Source organism: Frankliniella occidentalis, unplaced genomic scaffold, assembly GCF_000697945.3.
Source record: "Frankliniella occidentalis isolate FOCC.00 unplaced genomic scaffold, Focc_3.1 Scaffold19, whole genome shotgun sequence".
Lineage (NCBI taxonomy): Eukaryota > Metazoa > Arthropoda > Insecta > Thysanoptera > Thripidae > Frankliniella > Frankliniella occidentalis.
Window position 1 is genome coordinate 1,055,360 of NW_026267149.1, and position 10,939 is coordinate 1,066,298.

Sequence of the window (10,939 nt, forward strand, 5' to 3'; positions counted from 1 at the left end):
AATATTGAATTTAGGGGATACAGACTGTTTTGACACACTACATGTTACTAAAAATTGAAATGTATCCCAGCAAGTGATTGTTAGGGCTTTAATGGTTTAAGATCAAGCTAAAGCAAGTTTGCTTTGAGTTAGAGTTTAGTTTGCTAACAAGGTTGCCAGTGATATTTTGCTCGTATACATAGTTAGCGAGCCTTGCACCACAAAAAGCAAATTTTAAGTTATTAGCAGGCATTTTGAACAATATGAAATTTCACTCAGGAAATACTAGAGTGAAACTGGTGAAACTATAATCAGACGCAAATGACGTTGTGCAAGCTCCAGGAATAATTCAAATCAGCTAAATTCTGAAATTAAATTAGATGTAAACATCCTCATAAAGGAGGTGTCCAAGTTGACTGGAACTCTTGCAGTAATCATGAAGGCCTCACAGTCTTGCTGGTAAATTTTAAAACACATACAAATGCACACACAAACAGGAGAGCTGAGCAAAAAAAAGAAGCCGCACATTAATCTTACCTTAGCTTCACGAATAAATCTTCCACCATCAACATTCACAGCCTCAATTGGTTTTGCTCTTTCTACTACATTGTTGTACAGGGCCTGCAACATTGGTGGACACAGTGCCAAGGTTAAAGTTAAACGTTAGTTCCATGACAATTTTTCAAGATGCTCTGTTAATAATAATTATAAGGAAATCTATGTGATATCTACATATTTGCTGCAAGTGATAACTTTGTGTGAACAGCATCAACAGTATAAATGTTAAAGGAGGATAAAAAGAAGTGATTTTATTTATCTTGGGCTCTAATATTTTAGTTCCATGCTCTGATGCAAAGAAGAACTTTTAATTAACCCGTCAGATACGACTTGAGACTATGAAAGTAAGAACATCATAATCTCCAAAACCCATATTGATACCTTAAGATACCTTTTCACCTTCCCATGCTTATTACATTGACATACTCATACATATACATGCAACTGCATGGTGTAAGTGAAATACATAAATACTCCCATTTCCAAACTAAGAAAAGACAGATAGTTAGTTTACAGTGTAAATACTAGAGAGCAATGTAGACTTGTTAGAGAATTGTTGGTAACTATACTTTTAGAAATGTTTGCAGAGTGCAATAAAACCTTACATCTTTTAAGGAACCAGTGCAGAGTATTTGTGAGTGTGCTGTGTCACTGGAGTTAGTAACCATACTAGCATACTTACATCAAGTACATTCTTACATAAAAGAAACAAAAACCCTTCATCTTTACATGCAGTGCACATTCACAGGATTTAGGCTTTTAAGTAAGTTTTCATGATTGATGCAAGTAACACTCATTTGATTAGAATTAGGACAAATTGTTCATGAACTAGAGTCCAACCAGGAATGATAAATATGCTGCCAAGGAATGTTGATGTGTGAAGATGGTTCCATGAAGACCTAAATATCAGCTGCAAAAGAACTCAACGTCCTCTCCAACAAGCCCGATATGAAGTCCTGCAAAGAGTCTGCTGTGTTGAGGAAGGTGTTACCTTTGTGTTGTCCACTTGTTCCAGCGCCTTGTACTTGGAAGGTGCTATGGCATTTAGTTGCTTGTAGCTCTCATCGACGAATTTCACTTCAGCTTCATAAGTGTCAGCAAACTTCTGCAGAAGACCATAGCCTGCTTCACAGCTACGCAGCCTATACAAATTAAGATTTTATTTTATTTATAGCTATTGCAACACTGTGTAGAGGCCAAATTCGATCCACAAAGAAATCTTACCGTTCTACAAGTTGATTGCACACATTGTTCCAGCGCTTAGTGATACGCTCAACATCTGCCTCTAGTCTATCTACATCAGGGTGACCAACACCACGATGACCACTGGTAGAGCGAGATTTCTCAACCAAGCGACGAGAGTTCACAGCATCCTCATTTAGTTGATCAATAGCAATTTGCTGTTGACTGACTACACTCTGTAGGTTCAAAAGGCTTTCATGTAGACGTTGCAGAGATTCCATATCTGAAGGCATCTTATCATACGATGCCAATTTCATTTCAAATTCGGATACTGCATTTGTTGCCTCTTCAAGACCAGTTAGCACCACTTCCACACACTTCAGCCTTTCAATATACAGATGGGATGAATTCCAGAGGGAATTCCATTTCTGTAGGCATTTATCCAGCTTTTGTTGAAGAGCTGGTGTCTTCTGGGGTACAGTGCGGAATGTTTCTTGAACACGATCTACTTCTGGTGTCAGTGCCTGTAGTCTAGTCTCAAATTCTTTGTGCTCAATAACTAGGTGTTCTAGAGAATCCAGATCACGAGGTAAGAAGGAGTTGATACGTTGGTTGAGTGTGCGTTCCATTTCATCAAGTCTCTGCTGAAGAGATCCAGCCTGGTCGTTAAACCTACGAGTGGCATTTTTGCTTTCTTCCAGCTCACGGGCTCGTCGTTCGAACTCATCAAAGAGGCGATTGACCTCATCCATTTCTCTACGCAACCTGCGCAGTTGTGGGTCAGAGGGATCTCCTTCCTGAAGAAGCTTGTCAGCATCTTCGTTGAGAGCTCGACGGATGGCATTCCGTTGGTCTTGACCCATTGCCAAAAATTGGTCAAGGTCCCAGCTCTTCACAACCTTGATTGTAGCAAAAATCATGTTCTGTCTCAAGCGCATTTGCTTCTTTTGCCACAACGCAACTGTGCGATCAAACTGGCGTCTCAAACGTTCAATAGCTTCAAGAGCCTCTTTGTCTGGAGGAGGAAGCAGGAAGACAACACCAGGAATTTGGCATTCAATGCCAGCCCGGCTGACCACGCGCCACTTAATACGACCAGAATTATCATGCAAAACACATGGATCACCCTTTTCAATATTGGCCTGTAGAAGAAAACAAAAAGAAAGTCCTGTTATAGATGTTCTTAACATAACAGATAGCAGAAAGAAGGAAAAAGAAAGAGATAAAAACATACATTCGCCTGTTTGTAAGAACAAATGGAGACAACAGGCATTGGCTTTGTGACAGGCATTCTTCGTTGTTTCATTGGCACAATTTCTTTTGCTCGTTGAGCAAGTTTTGTAACTATATCCCCATACGCATTCAACTCCTCCCGTAGCTCTTGCATTCCCTTCAGCAGGCGTTCACCCTCATCCAGGCTAAATTCAGCGGCTGAGAATGTAGTGTTCAAAACCTCATCACGCCTGTAATAAAAATAATTATTGTAATTAATAATTAAATGTTCTTTACAACATGAACAAGTTAAAACAATATATAAAAACCTACTTATTAATCCAGTTTTCAGCTTCTTTGACATCCTTGAAGAATTGTTGGGAATTGTGGGCATGCTTGAGATGTGTTTCCAAGCAAAGGGTGAGTTGTAGAACCCAGGACCACTGCGACTGCATGGCTTTCATGTATGCTTCGATTGTCTTAGTTGCAGGGTGATGTTGCAGGATAAGTGCCTCACCACGGTCCAGGACAGCAGAGAATTGAATTTCACGCTTTTCTAGGTCGCTCATGAGAGACTAAAACAGAGAAAGAGAAAAATATTGTTAGCCATCTTGCTTCAATAATTGAAAACAAGTATGCGCACACACACATGCCACACAGGTGAAATATGAATTTCATGCAAGATACCATTATCAGCTTTGAGTTTCTGACACATGTTTCAAATTACACAATTTTAATTATTTTTTGGTGGTTTGTATGAACTAGATACAAAAAGGTGTTTATAGAAATCACATCATCTGGCAACACAACACCCACAACACACAGCCTATAGTACAGCGCAATACAATCAAATACAATGCATAGGTTCCCCACAGAAAACTGAGGAGTGGCTGATAAGGAAACCAATAATGCATATTGTTTTTCAAAAATAATTCAGAAAGAAAAAACCTGTTCAGTGACACAACTGCTGAACAAAATAAAAACTCACCTCCCACCCAGATCCAAAGTAATGCTTTGCAAATTTAAGAGAAAAAAAGAGGGTAAACTGGGTTAAAAACTAAAGAAATTCCACAAAAGGCAGTTGAAAAATGAAATTAGGAGAAAATGTTGTTTGCCTCTTGAGGAAAGGGTTTAGAGCAAGCAATGGTCTTTCTTCTTACTTAAACCTAATCTGCCATCATGTTAAAAGTAAATGACGGACTTACCTCATAGTACTGTTCAAGTGCTGGCAGATTAAGGTTCTTGTCTGACCAGTCTCGAGACACCTCCACCTCTTCCTTCTCGTTGAGCCACATGAGCTCGTTGGTGGCAGACTGTAAGAAGTCGTGGAGTATCTCCAGGTCGGTTGTGCGCTTATTGGAAGCAGTCAGCAAGTCGGCATACAGCTTGTGGAGCACACTCAGATGCTGGTTGTACAGCTGCAGCTCTTCGCCATGGAAATTGGCCTTGGCTGCAGCGCAGTGCTCAACCTTGGTGTGGAACTGCTCGATCGTCTTGTGCTCCCTCTGGTGGATCGATATCTCCGTCTGCACACCGGGCAGATCCGAGCCGTACTCGGCCTCTTGCAGCTGCTTCAGCTTGTTGCGCACCCACTCAGCACACTCCTGCAGGTTCTGGAAGTGCTGGTTGGTGTCAACAAGGCGGGTCTCGACAACGGTCACCTTCTCACGGCGCACGGTGCGCTCCTCGACAGGGAAGGACATGTTGGACAGCGGGGCGATCAGCTTCTTGTGCAGGAGCGAGCGGAGCTCGACCCATCGCTGGTGAAGCTTTTGCACCCTGGAACACACAAGGTCACGGTCAGTAGGGGGCCCTTAATGGCAAGGGTAAAGGGAAAGCACGAAGTCCCCGGGTACGTACCGCTTGAGAAGCTCTGGGGCTTGGGGATAGCGGCCGTCACGGAGCGTCTGCACGTCGCCGAACAAGGTCTGAATGTTCTCCTCGACGATGCGGATGTCCTGCTCCAGAGCGTCCACGTTGCGCTTGCTATCAAGGGGGTGCAGGCGGTCCAGCCGACGTGCCTCGTCCTCGATACGCACCTCCAGCTCCTCAAGACGGCTGTCAACTTGCTTGATCTCTCGGTGGACCTTTTCAGCCAAGCGTTGCAGCCGTTCCAATCTAAGATTCAAAGTAAGTCATGAAAACGCCAAGCTCGACTGCTCAAAAAGGCCCCACTCCATTCGGAATTTAGGAGGCAAGACCCAAATTTAAACAAGAAAAGTACCGTTTAATTTCTTCCTGAATAGCGACGTCCCTGTCTTGGTGCGCGATCATGAGACGGTTCCATTGTCGGTCGATTACTTCAATATGAAGCTCGGATGATTCCAGATCTACTTCACTCTGGGAAAGTAATTGGCACGCAAACATGGAGAAGGTCAAAATTCGAGACAGAATAGAGTACTTAATTCTTCACTTATTAGTGTGACTCTGACTAACCTGCAGTTCGCGATAGAGCTGTACCAGGCGCTGCTTGTCCCTCTGCCTCGGTGGCACCTCCTCGTTGCGGAAGCGCACCGACTCGTTGGCCAGCTTCTTCATCTCGATGAGCGTGTTGGGGAAGTGGCGGTCCTGCATCACCACCAGCTTCTCGCGCATCCACCTGGTCAGGTCTGTGGCCAGGTCCCGGTACTCGTTCAGCTTGGCAGAGGACTCCTAGGTAGCGCAACCGAGGAGAGACGTTAGTCAGAGATAGACATCACAGGTCGTAAAAAGGTAAAAACAATAAGATGATTATGAGGTAATCATAATAAACATGAATGTGAGAAAAACAGTAATAAAAATCAAATTATGTAATTAAAGTGTGTAAAATGTAGCGTCATCGTGTAAGAGTCATTTCTTGGTGTGTAATGATGTTTGGTAAAAATTATGTTCAGAAAAAAAGGACAAATTAAACAACCAAATAATTTCAAAAACTAAGAAACCCCCTTTGGTTCTTACGCCATCATAAAGTGGGTGTTGTTGGGGTGGGTCGGGGAATGTTTCATACATAGAAGAAATGTATGTAATAAGTGACTTTTCATCCGGTTCGTTTGTATCCACATCTAGAAAAGAAACGGAGAAAGAGGTTAGTAAAAGTTACGACTAGCAGAGCCAGATGATATGTATGAGGTTATAATCAACACCATAAACATACCTTCGGGATCCAGAAGCCTGGTGACGCCAAACTCGCGTTCCGCAAGGTAGAACGCCGTTTCGAGTCGCTCCCGCACAGCCCGCTTGCGGATTTTGCTCCAATCGACCAGGTCCGGCCTACGCAACGAAACAGAAACAGATTTAGGAAATGAGCCGGTAGACCACTTACGAGCATGATGACGTGCTAAGCGAACATCACCCATGGAGTCCCAAACCCCTTACGAAGACCGGGTAGGCAGCACCGCCAGACACTACAGCCGCGCGGGTCTGCCCACCCCACAAGGGGCTCCGGAGCGCCTTACGAAGGCCGGGTAGGCAGCACCGCCACACTGGAAACGCAAGTGTGTGAATGTCGCTCACTTGCAGGTGAGCGAATATCCATTCGTACACTTACAGAGGCAAAGGGTGTGAATTTTCTAGGAAATATTCACACCTTTACCCCCCGTAAGTGTACGAATGGGTATTCGCTCATCTGCAAGTGAGCGACATTCACACACTTGCGTTTCCAGTGCAGACACTACAGCCGCGCGGGTCTGCCCACCCCACAAGGGGCTCCGGAGCGCCTTACGAAGGCCGGGTAGGCAGCACCGCCAGACACCAGAGCCGCGCGGGTCTGCCTACACCTACCCCACAAGGGGCTCCGGAGCGCCTTCCGATGGCCGGGTAGGCAGCATCGCCAGACACCAGAGCCACGCGGGTCTGCCCGCCCCACAAGGGGCTATCTCTCTCCGCGCTCCTTACCTGTTTCGATGGATGATGGCGTTGAAGGCGAGGCCATCCCTCCAGGACGAGGTGAAGTCCCGCACCGTGACGCCGGGGTACTTGTTTGTGGAGCGGCGCGCCCACCGCAGCAGCACGTCGCGGGCGTTAACATTGGGCTCCTGTCCGACCACGATGTCGGAGATCTGCAACAAGACGACGGCGAGCGTGAGGAGAGAAGAAGCAGCAGCAGCGGCGGCGGAGCGCTATGCCGGTGACAGCGCGTGCGCGGCGCGTCCCCGACAGAGGTTTATTAGTCGCCATTGAGGTTGAGCCGCCCCGGGGGGGCCACTCTCGGCTCATTATTCACTTTCACCGAGCGAGCGCACCGCGGGCACGGCGCCGCACATTCACCCGAGGGCGCCCGCACCCTCCTGGACGCGCACCCCTTGTTAGGATCATCCTTCAGGACGCACACCATACACGACGCGCACCCTAAGGGACGCACACCCTTTAGGATGAACATCCTTCAGGACGCAAACCCTCCAGGGCGCACACCCTACAGGATGTTCACACTCCTGGACACACATCCTAGAGGACCCACTCTCTCCAGGCCACGCATCCCACAGGACGCATCTCACACCCTACTGAACGCACACCCTCCGGGACGCACACCCCCGTGCCCCGTCGCGTTCAAGTCTCCAGTCCCCGTTTCAGCACCAGTGGGGGCGGGTGGAGGTCATGACCCCCCTCGGCAACATTCCTGGCCAGGTCCATTGTGACACGGGCTGTGTCCTCGCCACGTCGACGATCGACGTCGACAGTCGCAGAGAGACATGTCCGTCACCACACCATCGAGAAGGCCCTCGCCATCTCGCGCGGCAGCTGGAGTTCCTCTGTGTCCTCCACCCGCGCCACTACAATAGCGCCCCTTTTCTGCAGACAGCCACGGCGTCCGGCCGCAAGGCCCAGCGGCGCGGCGCCCACTGACAACTATGCTTGCTGCTGACGCGTGCTGACGCGGCAGTCCCATTCAGCAGGCCGTCAGTAAGTGTCAGCCCTCAGCGGGGGCCACACAGCGCCAGCCAGCACCTGCCACACGGCGCTGTGGACCGGCCGCAGGTGGCTGCGATAGGGCGCTTCATCCTCCAGGTGAGGAGAAGGCACCCACACCCGACCGGGCCACCCTGGAGCCACTGCCCAGGGTGCCCTCCCCGAGGCGTATTGCCTGGCCCTGCCCAGGGTGCCCTGTCCGGGGCGCCCTACCCTTGCTCAGCCTTGCCCGAGGTGCCCTGCCCGAGGTACTCTGCCCGGCCCTGCACGGGGTGCCCGGCCCCCTGCCCTCCACGGCCCGGTACCTGGCGAGGTGCCTGCCTGGCGCGCTGCCCGGCCCGGTCGGGCCCGGTGCCTGCTCGGGTCCCGCTGCACGCCGCGGCCTGGGCCTGGGCCTGCAGCAGCAGTTCATTGACTGGCCCGGCCGTGGCGAGCCCAGCCGGGCCGCAGCGCGCCGGTACCGGCCAGTCCAGTGCGCCGGTGCCAGCCGGACCCTCGCGGATACCCCCGCGCCCGTCCCTTGCCAGCCCGCGTGGCGCGGCGCGGGCCCAAGGGCCTAACGACACATTCCAGTCGCCGGCGCTCCGCTTGCCGCTCCGGGCACGGCGGCCCTCCCTGACCTACACGCACCGGGCGCGCGGCACGGCGGCGTCACCGAGTAGGCGAAAAAGCTAAAGACTCCAAGGGAAGATTATCTTTCGGCTATCGCTCGACCCTTTCATGTTACTAGGGTATGCTAACTTCAACACAGTTCTCACAAGACTGCCCGGTGAACAACGCCAACGCCCGTCGTAACTATAGATAGTATAATACAAATAAGGGGGACTCTTGACTAAATACCGGTGCTTTGCCCCCACTTGCCCACCCGGCCGGTCCATCTGGCCACCCTGGGCTGAGCTGGACCGGGCAGGACAGGACAGCCTCGCGGGCGTACAGTTATGCGCGGTGGGCAGGGGTCTCCCGAAGAGGCCTCCCCCCCCACCCCCTCTCTTCCTGGCCTTGTACGCACTCGGCGGTGAACGCAGTCGCCCCGAACGCCTCGATCGCTTCACCTCGCCCCGCCCGCCCCGTCCCCGCCACTGCGGATTAGCATCGCGGGAGATAAGGCACCGTTATCACTCATCGAAATCTGATCCGCGACAGCTGCCCAATCATCGCACTAAAGTCGGCCGCCTCAGGAAAATAAACAACATACAGACAGGATTGAAACTTACGCGGAAAAATTGTGCGAAAACGTTGTCCGAGTACAAAACTGATGACTGTTCATGTTAACACGTGGAGGACAAACCAACGAACCGGCCAAAATGAAATTCTCGAACGTGGGGGGTCTGATCGTCTGATCTGAGAGCAGAGCGACGCGCAGCGCGGGCCGAGCAGAGCGAGCCGAGCGAGGCCCGATGACTCGTGGGTATCATTATTGGAGCTGGTTGGCGCGGCAACGGGGCGAGGCGCGGGCAAGGGACGAAAGGTTTGCTTCTGGACGACCCGAACCCCGAACCACCACCCGAACCTGGTCGCCCGCGATATTAATTAACAAATAAATCTATTTCCGTGCGTGTGTTTTTTCGTGGTCGGCCACGAACGAGCACGTGCGGGAGGCGAAACAGACAAAACCAGCGCGCGCACATCTGCGTATTGGAGCCATCACGTTATTGGCAGGCCGTGGCTCCCACACGGCCAAAGCCAGACCGCAGGGGCTTATTGGGCCGGCGAAACCGAGGGCTCTCCCCCCGTCCCCTCTCCCCCGGCTCTCCTATCTGCCCTTCCCTCCGGCTCTCCTCTCCTATCGGCTCTCCCCGCGGACCGCAAGCCCAGCGGGCCTGGCGCTGCACGGACCAATCACCATAATCACCCACCCCACCACCCTCCCCTCCCCCCTTTTCTCCGCGATGCACCGCCATTGTTAACGCGGGCCTCTCCGGCGCTTGGGCTTGGGGCCTCGGGGCCCTCGGAGCCTGCGGTCGCCGCGGAGGGCCTCTCCCCCCGCTCTCCTAAGGCGCTCCCCCCCCTTTCACCCTCTCCCCCCTTTCTCCCCAACACGCACGCGCCACGCGCCGCGCCTGAGCGACGAGCCGGCCGAGCGCATCGACGCGTTGTCAAAAGATTTGCATTTCATTTGCAACAAAAACGGCTCGGCTCGCGACGAGATCGGGGCGTGCTGGGGCGTGTTGGGCTGGGGCAGGCAGCCCCGCTAGGGCACGGCGTTTAATGCATTCATGATAACGGGGGCCAGGCCAGCCGGGCTCGTGCGCTGCCGGCTGCTCTGGCCGAGAATGACCTCGCCCTTGGGAAGGCAGATAGCGGCCGCCACAGTGTGGTGTTCGGCAGGACGGCGGCAGGACATCAGACTATCGCCCGCCTATCTCGCTCGTTCGACAGGACGGCCCCGCGGCCCGCACGGCAGACGGCAGGCCTGATGTCCACCGCACCTCGGCATTCCAATCCAATAAGGTTTTAAGCTCCCGCACCCCCTCCCGGGCCGGGCGCTGCTCTGGCTGCTCCTACCTGCGTGGCGTGGCGTTCGCACCGCGGCTGGCCGCCCGCCCCCGCCGCGCTGGCCGCCCCCCGGGCTGGCGGCGGCGGCCCCACGGCCAGGCCGCGGCGGCCGCGGGGGGGCCTCCTGGGGGGCGGGCCGCCGGGGGCCCTGGGGGCCCAGGGGCCGGGCCAGAGCGAGGCCCAGTGCGTGGCCCAGCGAATGCCCCACATCACGGGTCCTGCCTGTGCCCGAGGAGCCGCGACCGAGTACTGCCTTGCGCTGCGCCCCCGGGGCCCGCGGCCCCCGCGAGAGCGCGCGCTATCAACGCGATAAACCTTAGCGCGGGCTGATTTCCTTTCCTGCGCAGGACCCTGACCCCCTCTCGCCCGCCCCACCCCGCCGCGCTCCGCCCGGCACAGGACTACTGTACCGCGGCGCCGCGACTCCACGACGGCGCGCCGCCCGGTACAGCGGAAGCCGGGAGAGCTTCATGCCGGAAGCTTACGGAAGACGACACGTCGCGGCGGGCACGTCGAAAAGTGGAAATAAAATGAGACGGCAAAACACAAAGTAGTGTTGGAAAGGAGAGAGGTGGAGGGGGGAGGGGGGTACAACGGGGCGCCGCCGTAGTCCTAGTGCTGTACCAGG

General features: G+C 52.7%; 1 protein-coding gene across 29 annotated transcripts in view; it reads right to left on the minus strand.

Annotated features, from left to right (window-relative positions):
- LOC113206569 (dystonin) overlaps positions 1–10,939 on the minus strand; it is a 192,514-nt gene that overhangs the window by 56,788 nt on the left and 124,787 nt on the right. For 27 of the 29 annotated variants that reach the window (XM_052264493.1, XM_052264492.1, XM_052264480.1 and 24 more), the window contains 12 exons: positions 6,805–6,968; positions 6,065–6,180; positions 5,869–5,972; positions 5,368–5,583; positions 5,156–5,271; positions 4,792–5,049; positions 4,137–4,710; positions 3,265–3,506; positions 2,954–3,182; positions 1,762–2,861; positions 1,529–1,679; positions 517–600 (listed from right to left, as the gene is read on the minus strand). In XM_052264493.1, the coding sequence (XP_052120453.1) occupies positions 517–600; positions 1,529–1,679; positions 1,762–2,861; positions 2,954–3,182; positions 3,265–3,506; positions 4,137–4,710; positions 4,792–5,049; positions 5,156–5,271; positions 5,368–5,583; positions 5,869–5,972; positions 6,065–6,180; positions 6,805–6,968 (3,354 nt within the window). The remainder of the gene's footprint in view (positions 1–516; positions 601–1,528; positions 1,680–1,761; positions 2,862–2,953; positions 3,183–3,264; positions 3,507–4,136; positions 4,711–4,791; positions 5,050–5,155; positions 5,272–5,367; positions 5,584–5,868; positions 5,973–6,064; positions 6,181–6,804; positions 6,969–10,939) is intronic. The other 2 variants (XM_052264489.1, XM_052264500.1) reach the window with 2 other exon arrangements.